We start from the raw sequence: 22814 nt of genomic DNA, 5'->3' as shown, positions 1-22814 counted from the left end.
CAAGAAGGTATAAGTTTTTAAAATAGTCTGAAGGAGGGAGGCAGATGACTGTGTGGTAAGAGAGTCATCACCATGACAACAGAGAATATATGGAGGAATACAAAACATAATTACAGGACAATTATGACCAATATTCAGAAGGAAGGGTACAAATATATATTTGTATATTAAGATCTGATTCGAATAAAGGATCTGTTCTTATTATTAATCTGTTAGTTATTTCGGCGAAATACTTCATCCACAAAAGTAAATGGGTTTCTTTTGCCAGATGAGCAACCTGGCCTGGCTACGTTCATTGATGGCGCCAGAAGTGACATCAAAATTGTGAGATATGAAGTCTCATTTGTGAGATATAAATTCATAAATAAGAGAAATGAAGTTGGAATTAAGAGATTTTAAGTCGCAATTGTGAGACATGAACTCGTAATTCTGAGTTTTTAAGTCGCAATTGCGAGATACCATAGCACATTTTTTTTACTTCCAGTTATGAGTCCCTATCCGCACTACCTAAACATGATCATTTTCTTATGTGAAACTGACTGCAGCCTACAGAGAGGAGAGGGTAGCTCCCATTACAAGTGCTGCTGGAGTCAAATCAGTTACAAAGGTAAAATGCCAGAGTAGTGTCTTTTTGTGTATCCTCATACTTTGTGTACAGGATGTAAAAGAGGAATCAAAGCCGCTCTGATCATGGTCAGGTGATGACGTGGGGTGAATAAGTGCCTTCTTGAAGGATAAATACAAGAGGATCAACTTAGAGAAACCATTAAGACTTAGCAGAATATGTTTGGGATATAGAAAGAACAGAAAACACCTGGCAAAAAACAATGTACTAACACAGAAAGGAGTTAAAGTTTCACACAAGACACCTGAGTCTAGAACTAAGCCAAAGACCCAATAGTCACTAGGTAGCAAAGCTAACTTCTACATCACAGCAAAAAGTATTGACCCTCTTGAATGCATAATATGCTCATTCTTATTATGCAGTTCAAGTTTTCTGTTAATAGGACTTAAGTACAATGCATATCCTGTTTTTTAGGCCTATTTTGATTGTAGTACTGAAACTGCTTTGCTGTGAGTCTGTTATATATTATGTAGTCTGTTTTTGTTTTGTAAAATCTATCTGCAGTGTTTGAAACGGCAGATCATGGGTTTGATATCTTGGGTCAGTTGCATTGCAGAATACACGCTATCTATCTGTTGTTGATACTATGAATATCAATGATTGTTCTTTCATGATATGTGATCATGGTGATCACTTCCATGCTGAGGTGGCAGACATCTATGTATAATTTCCATTTCCTGTGCAAAAAAAATAGCAATAACACTTCTCACAGAGTGTCTGTCTGACGTTTAGTCATACTAATCTTGCACATTTGGCTGCTAGCAATTAATGGAGCCAAAGATTTTACTGCCCATTTCTTGAAAGACATGAAGTTGTCAGCGTAAAAAAAATAGAATGGTAGTTCCGTTCCTCAAAAACATAGAATTGTAGGCTACAACAACAGTCCTGAGGTTTCCGCTTACTTCGTATCATGTGTATTATCGTTGATTCTTAAGAAATCCATTGCATTAACTGTGTTCATACTGTTATGGTTAGTGGACGTGGCTATTGAGGCGTCTAAGAATATAGTGACATTTGCAGATCTCAAAAGCTTCAAAGCAAGAAGTAGGAACTGAGGTGTTTTTGCCTCTTTGGAAAATTGATGTTAATGTTGCTCTCAACACACTTTGTATGGTTCGCATCACAATATTATAATATATTATAATAATATATCAAGAGCACCATTCCTTGTTTGTGGTATATCTTATCTTCAAATGTCATCTGGTTTATAAATGGTTATAAACACACTCTTCATGGGCGTCTATATTTAACTGTGGTTCACTGTGTGCTAGTGCCCAAAATGTGACAACAGCGTAAATTCAGTTCAGTTCATTTATTTTAACATCAGTTAATCTTGAGATCTCTACTTACAATTTTTTCTACCTAAAGTACAAGATGTTTAGTGGTAACCAAATTTTGTTTTGACCATTCAAAATTGGGAGGCAAAAGAAGAACTATTTGGACTTTTATTGGTATACAAAAAGAATAAGCATTGTTACGTGTGTTACACCTATGAAGAAGGGACAATTCTTTCTGAGCTCCAACGACCCTCATATAAACCAAAATTCTTAATACTGATTTTACTTATCTGAACTTCTCAATTTAAAAAAATATATTTACCCAATTTGGTAATTCTTAAAAAAGTAAAACATTTTCCAATTGAAGGGTAAATCAACAGGTACATTTTGAATTATCCAACTAATTAACATAGTTATAAGCTTCTGACATCCTTTAGATAAATAGATGAATATCCAATGGTATGAGATGTAGATTGCAAACTGGGTAAGGTGTTGATTTAATCATCGCAATGTACCCCTTACCATCTGTGGACATGTGTTGTCCTGCTGGAGAATGGTACTAATGGTGACTGTTGTGCGATTCTGTGTGCATCCTGCTGGGCTCTGTTTTGTTTGCAGAAGTCACACTACTGTAGTTGACTAGCTGACAACAAGATCCTTTAATCTATTTGGGTCCCAGAATATTGTCATCGTCACTGTCCTGACAGTGACCTTTCTGGTGCTGCTCTTTGGTGTTTCCATGGCATTTACAGCCGTTTACTCTCAGGTTCATAATGATGAACACGGGTTTCATTAATGGTGATGTGTCACCTGGTGCAGTGGATCTGCAGAATATACTGGCAGATTCACAATAATGTCTATGATCAACAGAGAGCACTTCTGGCACCTTTACTAAGTAGAATCTAATGACACATTGCTTCTCCATACTCTTGTAGTAGGGCAGTCAACTGTACTCCACAACTACAGTACATGTACCACATTCAGAGAAGTCAGATACTCACAGTTTCCACTTCAACTTCTTATGTACTACCTATAGACAGTAGAGTATTACATACTCTAAGTGATAGTAAAATTCACTTATTTATTGACTTGTCCTCATTTAATGGCAACGTCAGCTCAAAGATTTGGTTCAAACCACCAAATGGAGACGGGCATGCCGACAAGCGGACCCTGCTGATGCGGGATTAACGCTAGGATGAGAGATTGACTTGTCCTCATATCATTGAGTAATATTTTAGCAGGGAAAGCTCATATAATCTATGGCAGTTCATTTTGTATTTATGCAGTACAACCTGTGGAAAAAGACACAAATTACTATGAACAAAACACATGATTCTGCCCTTCCAAAATAAACTAGACTACTGACATAGGAATTGAGAGAAGGGATCCTATTACTGCACCATGATCGGCAGAAAACTTAACGAGTCATGACACTGTCATCACACATTACAATATTAGGTAATAGTCTAAATATTTCCATGTTGCTTTTATCTGGGACTCTGTGTGTGATATTTTTGCAAGAGCCCATTAAATGCAATATGGGGTTATTGTACAGAGAGAGTACAGTTTTGAATAAATATAAAATAAATAACATTTCATTGCTGTTTAGGTAAACCCTCATCCCAAGCTAATAAAAGCTCTCATATTCCAAGTTCATAATGATTACTAATGCAGAGCAGGCAGTCGTATCACAAAAGGGTTTTGACAGCAGCACAATTATTTACAAACAATGTGTTACACTAACATTTGCCGTTTTAATGAATATGTTATTCCTCATCTTCATTTTCTGGCACGTTCAAGGTGACGTCTTTGTTGTTAAGTGGTTTAGAGATGGGTTGGAGTTCTGATGGCATGACGGGGGTCCTCGACCTGGGATGGCTTAAAAGAAAGAGGAGCTCTCATTTGATCCATACAGTACCTGCGATTTTATTCAGGCCTGTGATACAGTGGTATACAGATGCTGCCAAATTTAGTTTTAAGCATAAATGTGGCCCCATTTGTTTTTCGCGGCAGGGCCCAATCACTTTCGGCATAAAAGCTTTTTGATAAAAGTTACTAATCGTAGACAAGTGGGAGTCTCCTTCAAGAACCGGAGCAACTGATCTCAGCTGATTATTACATCGTGCCCAGTTTTAAAATGATAGATAATCTTGTGTGATACTCCTCACCCACCACACCCATCTTTCACATCTCTTCGGTCTTTCAACACCCTCACCCAATGGAGCCATTCAGTACTCGACACACTGTCAGCTCCACTGCGCCTAACAGGAAAATCAGCACCAACTGGAAGAGTGCTGCATTACTCACTGACAACACTGGAAACTAGGAGGAGCCTAGCAAGTTCTATTAAATTTATTTTATTATATAAAAAACAGTATATGTCAAAGAGAAAATATTACATCCGAAAGAGCCTTTTTCCATTGTGAAATGGGATGTTGAAAGGACTCAGTTTAAGTCAGATTGACTTTATTAACCCTCGCCCTTCTGTGACCAAATGTGTATGAGTCATTTGAAAACCTCATGAAAATAATGAGCTGCTTGTTGTCTGAACTGATATAACGCAATAGGGTCCCTTATTGAGGCTGCACGGAAGCTTTAAGACCTATATAGTAATGCAACATTAATTCTCTTACCGGTATATCCTCCACACATAAAACATGACTGTGGATGCGAGAATGATCACTATGAATGTGGTTCCTACTGGGAAAAAAACAATGAAAGAAAAAATTACTAACCAACAATGCAGCAATGCAGCAATAATTAGTCGTTTGCTGCTCTAGAAATAATTTTGTTTTTGCTTACCTCCAGCTATAGCACCAGTAACTGAGGAGACAGAGATTTCTGAAAAAATAAGAATCAAAACAGATGAAGCTGGCAGAAACAAGCGTATTAACCAAAATCAGTGTAAAAGTATCTGAAACCTCACCTCTGTTTGTACCAATTCAACATGCAGTCAAGCGACAGTGTCTCATTTATATATAATTACTCAAATTAAAACCAAAACATCCTGAGTTGTTTTTCTTTGGTTGCAAAAATAATATTCTGAGTCAAAATGACTCAGTTCGTGATTTAAATAACCAAGTGTTATTTCTCACTCTTCTTAGTATTCTAGGACTGCAACTTAACAAAATCTGATTTGGAAACTGGAGCGATATTACTCTACAGCATCATGTGAATAAAACACAAAGCAAAGTTAAGATATCCCAGCAGCCACATGCATTTTAAAGTATGTTGTTGAAGATATCAGAAAGAATGCTGTGATGATTAAGGAATTCAGTAACTGTGATGTTATTGACTATTTGCTCTTGTTTGTATCTACCGAGTAACCAATGATCATAATGTTTTTGAAACATTTTATTATGCTAGAGTGGTATACCACTGATTAATTTACAGTAACTACCAACTGTTGACAGATTGTTTACACAAGCAAGATGTGTTCGAAGTCACTGCCATCCCAGAGCTGATTTAAATCTGTGGGAATATTTGCTCCACATGGATACAAAGCTCAGATCTATAAATTACTTTTGCTAAAATGAAACAAATTTAAGCATAAGTTTATTTGTGCTGATAGCCCAAACAAGATATCCATAATTATCTTTACAAAGACAGAAAAATGCAAAATTCAAATCTCTTAGAAGATTTTAAAGGAGATGATGAGACAGATGAGACAGGTGAATGGAGTTGATAATAAAATCCAGGAACCATAATACAAGTATTATAAAGAATATTAATTAATGGGACAAAAACACCAGCAGTACTGATTTCATACAGTGGTTATTAAAAGACCTTTTTGACTTACATTTTTAACAAACTTTAAAAATAACGTAAAAGAATGGATGAGACAGAAACAAACCAGTCACACCAAATCACAACCAGAAGGATGCAGGTGAAACAGAAATGATGAAAGCCAAAAGCATCACATCTGAAACAAGGATGACTCCAGCAATGTTAAGCCCAAGGCGTAAGGTAGGAATAGAGCTGGGAATATGACAGGGTGACAGAGAACTGTGTTAGATGTCTTCTTTCAGAGATAAATTCAATTTTTCAATGTTTTTTTTGTGAGTTCAATACAATGAAATAACTGTAGGAGCATGGAACAAACTACCTAGCCATTTTAACTTTGTCCTGGTTTTGCTGAAAATCAAAATGTTCATTCCTTCTAAAATAATCAATGGGAAACAGTGCTTTAGCCTCTGTGAAAATAAGGAAGGTAGTCTTCATCTTTCACAAACTTTTTGCACAAAGAGGGCCAAAATGTACTTTTAGAGTGAAGAAAGTTCAGCATGGGATGTTATGTAGAAAAGTCATATACAGATTCATCCATTTGAAATAGTCTGAACAGCTTCATGGACAGTACTAGTTGAGCTTTTTATCTGGCCTCTTATAATCTTTTTGCTTCTCTTCCCACAATAAGATAGGAGACAGGAATGATTCTATTCAATTACAAAACAAATACCTTGATAATGTTAAGTTACAAATAAATATTCATAATCTGAGACAACGAACGATCTAGAAGAGTGATTTTAAACTTTAATGAGCTTTAACAGTTACCAGTAAATCAATGTGACCAATAAAGCTATAACATCTTCCAAAATCTTTAATAGAGTGTCCAGAGCCTAAAATAAAGCTGAGCAATATACTGCCTTCCTAGAGTATATTACAAAACCTTAGCAGAAACAAAACAGGTCTAAAGAGTCTCTGCAAAACTTAGTGGCAAGTGTTGGTTTGGATAATTTTAGTGGCAGCAAGAATTCTTCATTAAACACAAAAACCAAGATGAACATGTTGTAATCTTACCAGCTGGCGGAGTAGTAATTTCTGCTCCCTGAACAGAGCCTTTTTTAACTCCAGGAGAGGGCAGGGATGGTGAAGAGGGCAGTACTGATGGGGAGTGGGCTGGCAGTGACGTAGACGTTAAAACTGAGAAGGTGGAAGGACCCTTAATCTTAAACTCCGCTCCTGCTGTAGTTTTGGATTCTAAGGTCTTTTCTGTTGTTTGGCTTTCAAGCTCTGATTGTCAGGTGAAATATGATATTTGTTTACAGAAAAACAAACAAACAAACAAACAAAAAAACATGAATAGGCACAGTCAAAAACAATTAATTACAGGTATCCCCACAAATGGATACCTTGCAGGAGAAATGATACGAGGACATTAATGGCAAGACAAAGCGTGGTTATTCCTGCGCTAGAGATGGTCAGTACACTGGCATTGCCCAGCGAGCCCAGGTATTGTCATTATACTTTCACCTAAGACTCTACCACTGTTCTGTGTGTGTACCTCCCACCTTTGTGAACAGTTTAGGCTTTAAAAAAGAAATGGACTTAAACTCAGTACATCAGTCATCTAAGGAATGAAACCAGTGAGTGGGAAGCATACAGCGCTAAGGCAATAGCATACAGCTCAATTTTTAAATCCACAGTATGAAGTGTCGTCTAGAAATGTTTATTGAAAGCTATACAGGTCACTTTCCAAATTAAGTATTTGATGTTTTTTTATGCTCAGGTACATCATTTTTAAAGGTATACAGGATTCTGGTATATTATATAATGCATTTCAGGGCACTGGTTTTGTCTGTTATAATGTTAACAAAAGCTACAATGGTATTATAACTTTTACTTCTACCCTTTGTCAATTGTCTACATTTAACTGATCTCCATGGTTACTTTAAAAAAAAAGGAAAACTGACCTGTACCTGAAACTGTGGGCTCTGTGGGCAATGGGTTGGTTTGGGATGGCATGCAGGGAGACGTTGTTTCAGAGTGAACAATCTCCTTCGTTGTTGAAGCTGGAGTTGTCCTATAGGTACTTGCTGTTTCTGGGTGTACTGCAGTGGGTGTTACTGAGGCCTTTGATAATACTGGCGGTGCTTTTGGAGGACAGAGAAAAAGCTTTTTGAGGAATACTGAATAAAATCTCAGATACAATCAAACTCATCGTTTCACAGTGGAATATACAGTGCCTTGCGAAATCCTTCAGATGCATGCACGCACATTTTTTTAAACTTCATAATTTATTAAAAAAAACTGAATGTTCAGACTGAAGACTTCTAAGGCTAAGTTACAGCAAAGTCAGCGTTCCAATAAACAGCACATTACAGTAAAGTAAGTTACAGTAAAGGTCAGAAGAAAATTAGAGAGAAGAACTGAAATATGCACTGCATTGATTGCATAAGCAGGCCCATTAAATAAGCATTTAATGGACGCAACTCTGGCAGTGATAACGGCTGCAAGTCTTTCTGGTAAGTCAACACTAACTTTGCACGCCTCCTTGGTGCAATGTTTGCCCGTTCTTCTTGGCAGATGTACTTGAGTACTCTCGGGTTGCTCTGGGATTACTTCAACAAATTCTCAATAGGATTCAAGACTTTGACTTGGCCACTCAAGGAGATTCACTTTCTTATTCGTAAGCTTCTATAGTGTGCTTTGGATCCTTGTTCTGCTGAATGGTGAATTTCTATCAATGTTCTAAGGTCTCAAGCTGGTTTTCCTCTAAACTTTGCCTGTATCTTGCTCTATCTATGCTCCTATCAGTCTTGACAAACTTCTCAGTCCCTATTGATGAGAAGCAGTACTATAACAGAATGCTGCTGTCACCATTCTTGACAGTAGTAATGTTGATGACTGAGTGATGCACTATTTTGAGTTTGTTCAAGATGCAACCCTTTGCTTTTAGGTCAAAAAGGTTTTTTTTGTCGTATCTTTTGCCACATCACTTGGGTGCTTTGTTAGAAACCCCATGTGGGCTTTGGGATGGATTTTTTCAGTTCTATACAAACCCCCTTTGTGGGGTGACTTGGATATTGTTGACTCATGGACATTTTCTCCCATCTCATCCACTCTGTAACTCTTACAACATCGCCTCATGGTGCCCATCTGAAACCACTTTCCTTCTTAACCGACTGCCCGGTTTGCAGGGATAGCTTGATCTAGGCAGTATCTGGGCACCTTCCTGATCTTAATGATTGTCTTCAAAACGCTCAGAGGTATTAAGGGCCTCTGAAATGTTTTTATACCCTTCTCCTGATCTGTGTTTTTTCAGTTGTTGTAAAAGCTTCTTGGTCTTCACAGCTGAATCTTTTTTTAACTTCTCTACCTGACTGAGGTATGTTATAGAAACAGGTGTATTTATTCTGAAATCATGTAAACCACTGTTATCGTGTTAACTATCTTCCAGATGAAGTACCTATTAACTTTCTCTTTGTTTTTGCTTTGAATGTGTGGACTAGGGTATGTTTATAATAAATGTTAATTGCTACTTCCAAGTTGCCACCTTTAAATCAACAAAATGTAAAAACTGTGAAAGGGTCTCACTATTTTTGCAAGGCACTGTATGTGCAGATATGAGAAATGCCGTAGGCTTTCCTCATCTTCATTGTATAAATGTATGCAACGTTTAAGACAATACTGAACATGAAAATGGGGTTATAAAATCAAAATAATTTAAATTCTTTAACAATGTACTGGTGATAATGAAAGAGGTAACAACTAGCTTGAAAGAAACAATACATAGTTTAAGGAAATGCACAAAAAGCTTGTTGGGTTATCTAAAAGGCACCAGAGCAGACAGAAAAAAAGCATTTTCTTCTACAAAAAAGTCTCAAAATGTATTTTGTATGTCTTCAATGCATATGATTCTATTGTACCCAGGGTAATTGAATTCCTTATAACATACAGTGGATATAAACAGTCTACACACCCTTATTGAAATTGCATGTTTTTGTGATGTAAAGCCAGAAATCAAGATAAATCATGTCAGACATTTTTTCATCTTTAATATGACCTTGCAACCAACAAAATTCAAGAGAAAAACAAACAGATAATTAGGAAAAATAATTGAAATTAAAAAACCTACAACACCCTGGTTACATAAGTGTGCACACCCCCCCAACTAATACTTTGTGGGAGCATCTTTTGCATTTATTAGACCAGTAAGTCTTTGTGAATAAGTCTCAATCAACTTTGTACACCTGGACTTTGCAATTTTATCCCACTCTTCCTTGCATAAAAATTCAAGCAGGGGATCTCCTGTGCACAGCACTCTTTAGGTCATTCCACAGGTTTTCTATGGGATTGAGGTCTGGGCTCTGACTGGGCCATTCCAAGACTTTGATCTTCCTTTTCTGAAGCCATTCCTTGGTTGACTTGGATGTGTGCTTTGGGTTGTTATCATGTTGGAAGGTGAAATTCCTCTTCAACTTCAGCTTCAGCTTTCTGACAGAGGCCAGCAGGTTTTGTGCCAAAATATCTTGGTATTTGGAGCTAGTCATTATCCCATCTATCTTGACTAGAGCCCCTGTCCCAGCTGAAGAGAAGCAACCCCAAAGCATGATGCTGCCACCACCATGCTTCACAGAAGGTGTAGTGTTTTTTGGATGATGAGCTGTGTTGTCTTTGCGTTAAACATATCTTTTAGATACGTTTTCAACCTTTGTCTCATCAGACCATAAGACATTTTTAGACAGGCTTGGATGTTCTTTTTTGTGAGAAATGGCTTCCATCTTGCCACCCTACCCCATAGCCCAGACATGTGCAGAATACAGGAGACTGTTGTCACATGCAAGGAGTGACCAGTACCTGCCAGAAATTCCTGCAGCTCCTTTAATGTTGCTGCAGGCCTCTTGGTAGCCTCCCTGATAAGTTTTCTCATTGTCCTGTCATCGACCTTGGAGGGTTGTCCTGATCTTGGCAATGTCCCTACTGTCCGTACTGGCTATCCCAGTACGATGCAACCAAGAAAGTTTCAAGGAAATCCTACAGGAAAAGCTGATTTTTATTTGGGGTTAATCAGAATCACTTTCATTGATGGCAGGTGTATGCTGCTTACTTTTGGACAGGATTTTGAATGTGATTGGTTAACTCTAAACAAAGCCCCCATTATAAAAGAGTGTGCACACTTATGTAACCAGGGTGTTGTAGGTTTCTTAATTTCAATTACTTTTCCTAATAATTATCTACTTGTTTCTCTCTTGAATTTTGTTGGCTGTAAGGTCACATTAAAGATGGAAAAATGTCTGACATGTCTGATATGATTTATCTTGATTTCTGGCTTTACATTACAAAAACCTGCAATTTCAATAAGGGTGTGTAGGCTTTTTATATCCACTGTAGCCTGGGAAATTAGAAATTAGCCTGATCATCTCTTTCAATTAAGAATATCTCATTCTAATTTGTGTTGTTAGTTCTTTTTCTTTAAGAAGGCAAAAGGGTATCTTGGTAGGAATATACAATATCCTTATTCATTTTGTCATTAAATATTGGAATTCAGAATCAAGACTATTCTTACAAAATTAATTTTCACACATAATGCTGACAATGGACTACAAAACAATAATTCACTGCTAGAGCATGACATGAGCATAGCACAGCAACAATGAGCACCATGGACGTCTATGATTAACAGTTCAGGACTGGCAACCCTTAACGCGCTCCATTGGTCCCAAGACTTCAGCTAACTTAAGTCTGAAATGCGGAAACTGATAATCAACTGATAATCGAGCAGAAAGAGTTCACAGATACACTGATATTCACACAGCACCACTGCACTGCACTGCATTGCATTGCATGTTACACATTGCAAAATTCATCTAGCGTATGGTTTGGTACATCTAAGCAACCAAACCATAAGAACTTAAGGACATCAGAAAGGTTAGAAACAAGAGGTAATTGATCTAAGCATCTCATCCAACCGTTTACTGAAAGAAGCCAGGGTGTCAGCTTCAACAGTAATGCTGGGCAGTTTGTTCCATTCCCCCACAACCCTTTGGGTAAAGAACTGCATCCTATGCTCAATTTAAATGGACTTCCACATAGCTTCCATATGCTTCATTTTGAAGACTTTATACACAAACTTCAATGTGTTAACCCCAGTAATCTGAATGTATTAGATGCTACCTGCAAGAATCCTGGGTTTTTCTCAGAGTGAGGTCAAATGATATTTTCTTTACTCATTTTATGCCTGATGCCTTAAATCGTACCAAAACAATTAAAATGACATCATACCAAAACAAATAAAACAACATCGGGCCACTTGAGTTAGAGGCAAAAATTGCAAACAGAACAGCTGTGTTATACATTATCCTTTTATTTCACTTGAAGTCTATTACATTCTGTCACGATCGCAACACCTCCTCCTAAGGGCGCTCCAGCCCTTCCTCGTTTGTATCATTCCTGCCACCTGTTCCTTGTTTCTTCCCCATTTCTGTTCGCCTTTAAAAGCCAGGCGCTCAGTTCACCGGGGTTCTGCATCTGATCCCCGCATCGTGGGAGCCCGGGACCTGGTGGTGCCTGGTTCCGTCATGTTTTTAACTTCCTACTCCTGTCCTTGTCCCCCCTGCCGGTCCCGACCCGGCACCTGATTTTAATCTCCTGTTTGGACGGATTTCCCAGCCTTGGACCTTTTGCTTTCGTTTTTGGATTCCCCCATTTGGATTTATTCTGGACTGTTCGCCTCAGTCACACCTCCCCGGATCACCAGCACCGTTCCTGCCTGACTTTTCCCTAGTGTATTCCTTCCTCACTATTCTGGATTGTGTCGTCCGCATACGGTCCGGATAGAACTGATCGTTACACGTTCATCATCTCCACTACAGCTTCCCTGTTATTTTTGCGCCGCTACATAGTTCTATAAAAGATTTTACACACAGTTAATGTCGCAGTTAATGTCTGAAAAGCATTTTTGCTATTTTAATGGACTTTGTGCAATCAATCTTTCCTACAACATGGAGGAAGGCTGGCCTTATATCAGATTTAGAAGTCTTATCTGCAAACTGCTTGGGGCTGACAGAGATATCTTTTTCACAGAAATGGTAAAACGTCTATTATCTTCTTTAAATATCACTTTATGCATGGAATGGCAGTGAATTATCTGAAGTACTAAACAGGTTTGTGAAAAGGTCAGAGAATTTTTTACACGAACAAAAGTCCCTTAGTCTGACACACAAAAGTAAGGTAAAGATGACAGTCAAAGGCAAAGCATCTGAATTTGCAGAAAAGATAAAAGCACAATTAATATTCAGATGTAAGCAATGTGTGAAGTAACAGCACTATGAGCACTAGCAGTAATAACAGAACAAGCATGGAAAACATTATGGTTATCATATGGAATAAAGCAAATGACCAGAATTATGGATTACACACTGTAATAATTCATGTTCTAAATATAATGTTGTGGTCTTGCAAAGATCATTTCTATCTAATGTTATACCTGCTGTGAGAGCTTATACAGCACCTGTTCCAAGAGTTTTGAAATCAAGATTATTCCAATGGTGGTTTAACTTTTAAGTAAACACTTTTAGTATTGTATTTGTAATTTGTAATAAAATAAGATTTTTAAAATAATACCAGTAAATGTAAAACGTTGTCTTCTGGGTTAAGTTCGCAAAAGTTAAGGGGATAATTTTGTTTCTCTGCTGGCAAAAATTATATACAGCAATACTATACCCGGTGAACACAGACAAGTACAATTTCAATAAATGATTCCATCTCCTTAGGGCTCAGCTACTGTACATACAGAGCACAGTTTGATTGGTCTTTGTCCAAGCTGCTGTATATATTCATGAACGGCAAAGCAGAATACGCACGATGAAAGAACAATGTGGTAAGAAATATGAAAGTAAAATTCTAAAGCACCTACTTACCTGAAGTTTTTGTTCTTTTTAACTTTGGGTCAGCTATTGCAGTGAAACAGAAAACACAACACATTTTAGTGTACAGCTGTATAACTGTTGACAAAATCTGTAATTGTAATGTGTCAAGAGAATTAGGTAGTCCCACTTAATTCCTGAAGTGAACAGAAAAAAACATTTTTCTTTTGGGATTACATCTGACCATTTAATTCTGTAGTAAGTTAGCTGTGAAGATGATAATTGTGAACCATGCTTCCAGTTTATGTAGAGAAATTACAGTACATGTCTTTTGTATAGTTATGTTTAGTATGATTCTAAAATAGGAATAAAAAAGGCTTGAGCTGTTCATTTATAATTAGAAGATGATACTTGTAGCAGTTTTCACCCCCTTCCAGTGATTTTTGTTAATTACAAATGACGTAATAAAGTGAATATTTTTATACTCAAATGGAATACTTTTAGGAGTGAACGTTTAATGCCAGTGAAGAAAAACCAAAAACTAAAATATGTTGAGTATAGAAGTATTTACCTTCTTTGCTGTGACAAACCTAGGTTCAGGTGCCCAAAATTACATTAACAAAATACACAATCAGTTGAATTGCCTCTATGTGCAATAATAGGGGTTCCTTGTCATTTCAGAATAAAAGCACTTGTCCCTATAAGGTAACTGAGTGAGACATTTGAAGTAAAGATTTTATCAGACACTGCTAGTATACTTAGTGGGATCAGGACTGCACATCTTTGACATGCTTAAGAAGAAACAAATGTTTGCACCCTAAAGAAGCCATTTGGCCTCACTAGTGCACTTAGGTTTTAGCAACTAATTGACCTGAGGATCTCATCTGGTGGGTTTTTCAAAGACGCTATGATATTGGCTTTGATAATTTGGCTGGATAAGATGGTTCCAGTCTCCAACAATGCTATATTTAAAGATGAGCCTATTCTTCTCAATTTTACGTGACCTTAAGACATTCATAAGGTTGTCTTGCCTTTTAAGATTGTGAAGCATCTTCTGCTGCTTCCTAAACATGTACATATCCCTGTTGCATCTTTAGACCCTGTGATTCATCCGCATTGCTATTTCTGTACTGTGCATCGTTTCAGTTGGTGATGTGGAATTATTGTATGAACTAATTTATTTTGGTTTACGTCTCTTTACATTAGTTATTTTTGTATGCTTCGGTCTTTTTCATAGTTCGTTAAATGATTAGAACAGAAGTCATATTGGATCATACAGTGAACCCCAATCATGTTTTCATTCTTGAATAATAGATAGTGCTTCTGCTTCATAATTTTTGATTTAGGCTGAGGCCCTTATAAATGTAAGTATTTTTTTTCTATAAGTTTAACTTACATACTACTTCCTTTTTTGTTGAAGGCCTTGTGGTTTGCTTTGCTCTTTTTCGCTATACATACAAAGCACTTTCTAGTAACCAGACGGCTAATTGTGGTTTATTTCTCACAAATAAAAAGAAATCTAGGACACTTACTGATGCATATTAGGTTGATCTGCGACCACACAAGTGTGTTATTCTTTTTCACACAGCGAATGAGACTGGAGGTCCCAGCTTTTCTTACATAACCCACAGTGCAGTTGTAGCGAAAAACTGCTCCTTCGTTAAACCTTCTGGCTAGATTTGGATGCTCTGTGTTACTTAGTGGGGCTGGGGGAGAGCAATACCCTGTATCTGAAAAGAAAGAAACACAGCCAGTGAGTTATCAGGTACAAAATGCCTCTGAAATTCAGCCCTAGTATATAATCTACCTACAAAATGAATTGGCCTCAATCTGAAATGCTCCTCCACAACAATGCTCACAGCCCTGCTACATGAATATATTTGAACTGATAATATAAAACAATAGAGATCAGTTACTGTTGCACAGTATATGTTGTGGCCATAAATGACTGGGAGAAAATCACAAAAGTGCAGAAATCAAAGCTCTGCTGTCTTGTTACATTACATAACTGTCAAATTCCCATTCTATCTTCTTGTGCCAGATTAAGGACTGTTAATGGACAAAAATAATCTGAAGCAGGACAAAATCATAGACAGGACACCAGTCTATTGCGGCTCATAAAACACTATAGTACACCCACGCACTTTGACCTACTGTGCCTTCATTGAAAACAGTCTTTTCCTGAAAATGAACTAAATATGTGATATTGAGTGGAATACAGTGCCATAAGATTAGGGACAGTGAAGTCAACATTGCCATTTTTGCAGTATACTCCAGAAATTCAGATTTGAGATGATAAGAATAAATATGAGGCAAGTTGCAGAATGTCACCATTTATTCCTGGGTAATTCTGTGCATATATGCTTTAACATTTTAGAATGAAGCCTCATATTAATATTTTCATCTCAAACCAGAATTGTTTGAGTATACAGCAAAAATAGCAATGCTGCCTTCACTGTCCCAATACAATACCAACAGAGGGCACCGTATATCTAAGTGCATGGACTTACTGTAGTGTTTAATAGACTGCTGTCCCTTTTTCCTACTTGGGCCCTTCTGGAAATTGTTCTGCTACGATCCCCACTGGGAATGAGTGGCTTTCTCATTACAGATATGCGTATAGATGTATAGATAGTGTTTAAAACCACAATTAAGACTCATATTATAGGTCTGTGTTTAGCTCTTATTCATCTGGGTTATAAATCGGGGTGATATTACTCTTAATTTTCAATACATTTCCTTTCACAAGATATTTCAGAAGAGAAAAAAAACATTTTAAATATAATGGTGGTCCAACTTATGGGGCCATATAAACAATCTTACTAATATGCAGTCACAAAAGCTATCAGACAAGTTCAAAAGCAATTTGCTTTACGTGGTGATCTCATCATATTAGCATTCTTTATATTTTCTGATAAACTGACCTGCCTCTTATTGCATTTTTAACTAATTTATGTTTTTTTAATACAGCAAGTGGAGATGCTTTTGTAGCTGAAACAAGTTTTACCTCCATGATAATGCACAGATTGAAAAAAAGGAGAAGAGCATTCATTTTCATAATGCAACTTTACTTATTTTAATTAAATTATTGTTAACTGTTTTAATTACACAGGTTTAGTTGTTTAATGCATACAAATGTTACCAACAAGCTCTACACCAACAGCAAAGCAAATGTAATTTCAGATATTTAGGCGAAACAAAATGTATAAACTCCACTTTCTTTGCCATAAATAGACATACTGTATTATGAAATACAACTTTAGAAAGAAGTTATAAGACTGTTATTCTTTCCATATTTTATCTGGCACTGTGCACTTTGTGACTCTTTTTATTTTTGTTGCAAAAAATACTTAACTTATTTTTTAAATTAGCCATGCCAAACACTTCACGACATCGAGATTGTTACTTTACCCAGATATTTCTCATTTTCACTGGTCACTCTGCTCCAATAGCAGACAGACGAGTATTCTAAAGTCTGCTAGCTATGTGTCTGAAAATCTTAATGCCTGCGTTTGACAAATTCCTGTGTTTTCTTATATATATATAGTAGTTGCTCAGCATACTAGCAAGATAATATACATAGAGATATTCAATTACATTAACAGATAATAATACGAGAGGCCTGTATTTGGCACAGCTGGTAAAAGCACTTGGCCAGGTGCAGACTTGGCCAGCTGTGAATTCTGTGAATAGGGCACTATTTGTCACACTCCTTCGACTCCTGGGGTATGCACAGGCTGTGTAGATGCCGTCAAACGAGGAATGATCCTCTCCTGTAACTGACACTGAACCTCATATATTGACCAAAGATTAGTAAATTAGTCTCAAGGCGGGTAGCACAGCCTACATTTCCTCATTCTTCCCCATATGTGGCTATGGCATTTGTATCTAATAAAGGTTAAAACAAAGGAAATGAAGGACTAGAGAGAAAACTAATCAGCTTTGTTGCAAATATATTTTTATCTATACACTGTAGCTCGGCAACAACTGCTTTGTTGCCTTCTTTGAAAAACTCATATATTTTTGGTCAATGGGACTTAGCAGTTACAGTACATCCAAAACCTCTGCTCTAAAAACAACTGGGATAGATTGAGCCTAAACAATGTATTTAAAGGGAAGACAATGGGAAAAGTAAAAAAATACCACTTTAAGTAATGTTGAAATGATTTCACTCTTCTGTGTCTGGTTCTCAAAAATATTCCTAACCTATTGCCTCTACTAGTTAATAATTACACATTTACACTCTATTTCTGACTTGTGACTCAGGTTTTACATAGAAGGTACCTGCAATTTGACTTAACAGAAATGATAATAGAAGTAATATAGATAAACAGTGACAAAATAAGTGAAGAAAATCTCTTGTTTTACAGAGGAATGTTATTGCAAATGATATCAAAGCTTAACAAGCTGGTTAAGCAATCTGGCATATTATCAATAAAAGTTATAATTAATAAATTGTTTTGCCTATTGCCAATCTACATGTATTTTAAAGCCATTTTGTAGTTGCATATACAGTATATATATATATTTATTTATTTATTTATGGATAGCAACTCTAATTAGGTCAGTATTTTATATATAGTGAAAAACAAAGTAAGCCATTATAATCTTAATACAATTTGAAAATCATAAGAAAATAATTCATATGCATCTAACCTATTTTTGTTGCCTATTTATTTAGGTTACTATACATACAGTCTAGCCTGTTTATATATAATATATAACTGCTTCTGTTATTAAAACTGTACCTGACAGAGTGTTAAAGAAAATCAGCTCAATGTAAAAGTCACTAGGAACGTCTCCAGTCTGAAGCAAATTTAAAGTTGCTGCATACATCATATTTCTCACAGTTTGTTCATGTGTATGTCTGTACATGTGTTGAAAAATTCAAGAACTTTCAACAGTAATTATGTGAATTCAAACAGTTAAGAGCTGTGGGGCTAAACCATGAAAAGGTGTAGAGATAAACCCTGATTTAATGGAAATAAAATGCTATTACTGATTTAGTTTAGTGAATAATATTGTAATATTATTCAATCATATGAGTCAAACATCCATAAATCAATTTTCTAACTGCTTTTTCTAATTCAGGGCTGCAATGGAGCCAGGGTGCATCCAGACAAGTGACAGATTAGGGTAACGGCAACAGTAACTATGGTAGCAGTCCATCACAGGGTACTCGCTCGCACCAGGGCCAATTTTCCCAGAAGCCAATAGACCTACCAGTAGGACTGTAGGAGGAAACTGGAGCACCCAGAGGAAACCAGCAGGAACACAAGGAGAACATACAAACTCCACACACATAGCACCCCAGGTCCAAATTGAACCCAGTTCCACTGTGCTTGTGTGAACCAAACAGTAATTTAAAATATTAAGTCTTAACTTTTTTGTAATACGAAATGATGGCGTCAGAATAAAATGCTTTATGTCTGGATGATTCCAACAGGAGATATGTTTGTGATATATAAATATGAAAATATGTATATAGCTATATATAATATTACACATATATTTTGTAAAATATTTAAATAGTGGATGAACTGTGGTTTACAGGTGGGTAAGAATTTTATTTTTCAGTATGGTTTCCTTGAGCATCCAATCATCCTTCCTATACTGTACATAGATTCATTCATCAAGCTAGTAAGAAGGAACTCCAACAGACAGATCTTATAGTCCAAGATCTGGGCTACAAGATCTGTTAACCCAGAGACCAGCTCAGGACCTGGTTCTTCAATATACTGTTTTCCACGCTGCTAGAAACTTTCCGTTGATCTGAACATCAATAACAGTGATAAGGTCCAAGTAGTAGTATATCTCCTTTTAAGTACTACTGGAAAAATACCATTATGTCTATTCAGCTACTGGAAAAATACCATCATGTCTATTCATCATGTCAGTCTATTCAGTGAATTTTAAGTGCTCGAAGTTCTGCCAGTCTTCTGCCTCTGTTACCTCATTATTTTTAAACCAAAGTAGGTCTGAGCCACGCTGTCCATGTTCTCTTTGGTGAATTCATGTGTAAAATATTATTTCCTTACTTTTGCTATTTTCTTTTTATAATCATCCATAATCAACACATTGCTGTGCTTTTCATTAACTTCTGCCTTAAAACATGTATACGTTCTCAGATTTTTCAAAGTCCTTCCTAACTTGTGTTTCCAGATCAGTGTGCTCTTCAGGTTTATCAGGATCTTAGTCCCCATCAAATACACAGTGTGCTCTCTTATTTCCAATCCTGCACAGTCACAGCCCCCATCTATTCACACCACACATTTACAAGAATGTTAGTCACTAATTCTAATAATAATTGCACTAATGATATTATAAGTGCAGTAAATATTGGTTGGTAAACTATATTCACTTCACCATATCTCTCCTGACTTTATTGAGCTCTTATTCATCTTAGCAAGTGATTGCTTAGGTGATTTAAACACTGAAACAGGGGGTGTCTACCTCTAGTCCCAGAAGGCTGGCATGCCTGCATGTTTTTATTCCAACTCAGGTCTTAATGAGCTAATCCAGCTTGTATCTGTCTTAACTGGGCCAATTCAGCAGCTTTCTCGGCTGTCCATGTGCTGTTATTTACAGTAATTAGACCTGGAATTCCTGCAGACAGTCTGTCCTTCCAGGACCAGGGACTAGTCAGTCCTGCTTTTGAAATGTTCCTGTTTCTCTCACTTCTGCAAAGCAACTTGTATCTAAAATTTGTAATGCACTGAAACAGTAACCTTAAATTGTTTTGTTTGAATAATAAATATTTATTACACTTTATAAATTGTCAATAAACCTTCCTGCGACTAGGTTAGAGCTCCAAAATTTACAGGATGCGGTCTAAATATTGATTTAGTATCGAAAGACTTGTTTTTCGTCGAAAGATTTTTCAGTATTAAAAGATTTGCTTGTCGTCGTATATTAATAAATATCTTCATGTTTGGAATATGAGAGTTACTAGAAACCACGCAGGTTATGTCCTGTTTTGTGGAAGAATTATTATTTTAAAAATTGTGTATATTTTTGTATATTTTTTTCTCTGGCGGCTTGTTACAGCGTTACAATAAACTTCAAGACATACAGTAGTAACATTCACATCCAATCATTGACCAGCTGGACTACTTACACTTCGGCAAAGAACGTTTCAATTAAGAAAAGTTAGTGTTTAATGTCTATAAATGCAGTAATACTGTACATACTTCCCTACTCCCTGTATAGTATTTTCTATTTGAGTAATGGATCGACGTTCTTACGTTTTTGTCCTTAGCTTGCAACACTAAGGAATGTTGCAGGCGTGCTACAGGGTTCGCAGTTGGTGTTCAGGTCCGTCGGAAAAGTAATTAACGCAATCAAGCTAGTCATTAAATAACACTCTTCATTTTCTTCTCTCATGTTTGTTTTATGCTACGCAGTAGTAGAGTTGGAATATACTTACCCTCTGCCCACACTGTATCATGATGTTTGTAGTTTGCCAGAGGGAAAAGCACAAACAGCGTCAAAGAAATGGCATTACGAGTCATTCTATAAACAACGTCTACAGATGAAACGTTAACAGTAGTATCTCGAAACATAACAGTGAAGTGAATAACCTGAGCATTGCTGCTCTTTTTTTAATTGATCACGCTGTGAAAGCGAAAGGATTTCTTTTATCTATATTACGTTCTCTCTTGGTGAGTTCTTTCACTTTCATTTTGACTGTTCTACTTCAGCAATGTCAAGTCATCAGCAAAGCTGGGGCACTGCCCCAGCTTGGCCACAACCATACTCTTAAACCATATGTTTTAGCGCAAAAATACCATTATTCCTGAAATAGGCGACAAGACGCTGTCTTGTCAGTTGTTTTTATTGGTACAGATTTTTGTTGTGGAATGGGAGACATAGTGAAAAGGGAGAAATCCTGGTTAAACGTGTACTGGTATGGTAAACTATGGTATAACAAAAGTAATTAAAAATGCTTAACACTAGTAAAACCTTGGAAGTAATTAAATCTTATACACATGTTGAGTGATAAATTTTCAGTAGAGTGGCCATACAGGTTTGCACATTTCCTACATTGAACTTTGCCACTGGAAAACTAGCTCATTCAAATTAAGCACACAATTTTGAACTTTGTGAAATAACTGTAAGTCGCCCATATTGTCACAAACCCCTGGTCTCGCCACGGATGAGAGTGAGACTTCTCGAGAATTGTGACAAGAAATGGCCCTTCCTGCTCACTTGTCACTATAATGACTAATGTGAGGTACAAGCCAATAAGTACAGGTTGTACAGCAGACATTTCACCGCAGAAATGTTCCAATATGATCTGCATGCAGAGTTAACAAGTAAATTGTATTTCTCGGTAAAACTGTCTCAAAATCAAGAGCAATATTTCTATTGGATTAAAAGAGATGTATTAACAAGCCTGCTTCAAGTCAACGGAAGTTTTGAATCACATTCTGAATCACAGAATATGGCACTCCGCATACCTGGAAATTTAATCTATTTTGTGATGTTAATTGGAGGTTTTACACATTACTGTGTACACAGTATTCTACTTTTATTGTGGTTTGAAATGCCCTCATCTGTACTGATTGTTTCTAATCCCGTAATACAAAAATATAGTTGCAGCTCCCCTTTAATTGGCTTTGGGAAAATTTGCTCTGGTGTGAGTGTGTGTGCCCTGTGATGGACTGGCTTCCTGCCCAGGGTATACCCTGCCTAATGTCTGTTGTCTGCCTCCCCTGTTGGATTGGAAGATGCATTTAGAAGATGGAAAGATGTTCAAATTAAGTCAAAGATAAATCCATCTTTTTCTTATTTTTAACTAATATAATCCTGGCTGACCTGATGATGTTGTGGTTAGTGCCTCTGTCTTGCAGCTCTTTGGTTTGATTTAGGACAGGGGTATCTTCTGTGTGGGGTCTGCATTCCCTCCCCATATTCAATTGGGTTTTTGAAAGTCATACTGTCTCAGGTACTGGGTGTGTGTAAATTGTGTGCATGCCTTGCAGATGATTTGGCATCTTGTTTTGGACATTTTATTTATTTGTTTATTTTGTTTCATTTTGTTTATTTTGGACCACAGGTTGTTGCGGCAGAAGTAAGCACTTCCTGACAATGGGAATAGGAGTCATGGCAGCTTGCATGGTTTTCCATTGCTTGTTTTATCCTGTACCATACCCCTCACTTTGATTTCACTACACTCTCCACTTGGGTTCACGACAGTCGAAAGAATTTGGTATTTTTGGACTTTAGACTTGTCTCAGGGTGTGTCTGTGTTTAGGGACCCGCCGGGAACCTGTGACACTCCCCACATGGCATCACAGTGTCCAGTAGCTGATCATTGTGTTTATT

General features: G+C 36.9%; 1 protein-coding gene across 3 annotated transcripts; it reads right to left on the bottom strand.

Annotated features, from left to right (window-relative positions):
* Positions 1–1922: 1922 nt before the first annotated feature.
* Positions 1923–21180, bottom strand: il15ra (interleukin 15 receptor subunit alpha). Of its 3 annotated transcripts, none has more exons than XM_088924343.1 (8): positions 20914–21180; positions 15020–15217; positions 13542–13574; positions 7593–7772; positions 6700–6912; positions 4705–4743; positions 4536–4602; positions 1923–3780 (listed from the first exon to the last, which is right to left on the bottom strand). In XM_088924343.1, exons 1-8 carry the CDS (start codon positions 21047–21049, stop codon positions 3669–3671), a joined length of 978 nt encoding a protein of 325 aa, XP_088780469.1. In that variant the 5' UTR covers positions 21050–21180; the 3' UTR covers positions 1923–3668. The 3 variants fall into 3 exon arrangements, with proteins under 3 accessions (XP_088780469.1, XP_088780470.1, XP_088780471.1); XM_088924344.1 differs by having other exon boundaries at positions 4536–4599; XM_088924345.1 differs by having other exon boundaries at positions 7599–7772.
* Between the last annotated feature and the right edge of the window lie 1634 nt (positions 21181–22814).

This window comes from Atractosteus spatula, chromosome 8, assembly GCF_055471065.1.
Source record: "Atractosteus spatula isolate fAtrSpa1 chromosome 8, fAtrSpa1.hap1, whole genome shotgun sequence".
In the NCBI taxonomy this organism is placed as follows: Eukaryota; Metazoa; Chordata; class Actinopteri; order Semionotiformes; family Lepisosteidae; genus Atractosteus; species Atractosteus spatula.
This window is presented reverse-complemented; position numbering and strand designations above follow the sequence as displayed.

What these genes read in the sequence shown, in the direction of transcription:
- il15ra (XM_088924343.1), bottom strand. Translation starts at nt 21,049, where the DNA reads ATGTTTCGAGATACTACTGTTAACGTTTCATCTGTAGACGTTGTTTAT. An exon ending in GATCAACCTAATATGCATCA is followed by an intron (nt 13,575 to 15,019) that starts GTAAGTGTCCTA and finishes TCACTGCAATAG; the next exon opens with CTGACCCAAAGTTAAAAAGA. An exon ending in AATTACTACTCCGCCAGCTG is followed by an intron (nt 4,744 to 6,699) that starts GTAAGATTACAA and finishes TTATTTTTTCAG; the next exon opens with AAATCTCTGTCTCCTCAGTT.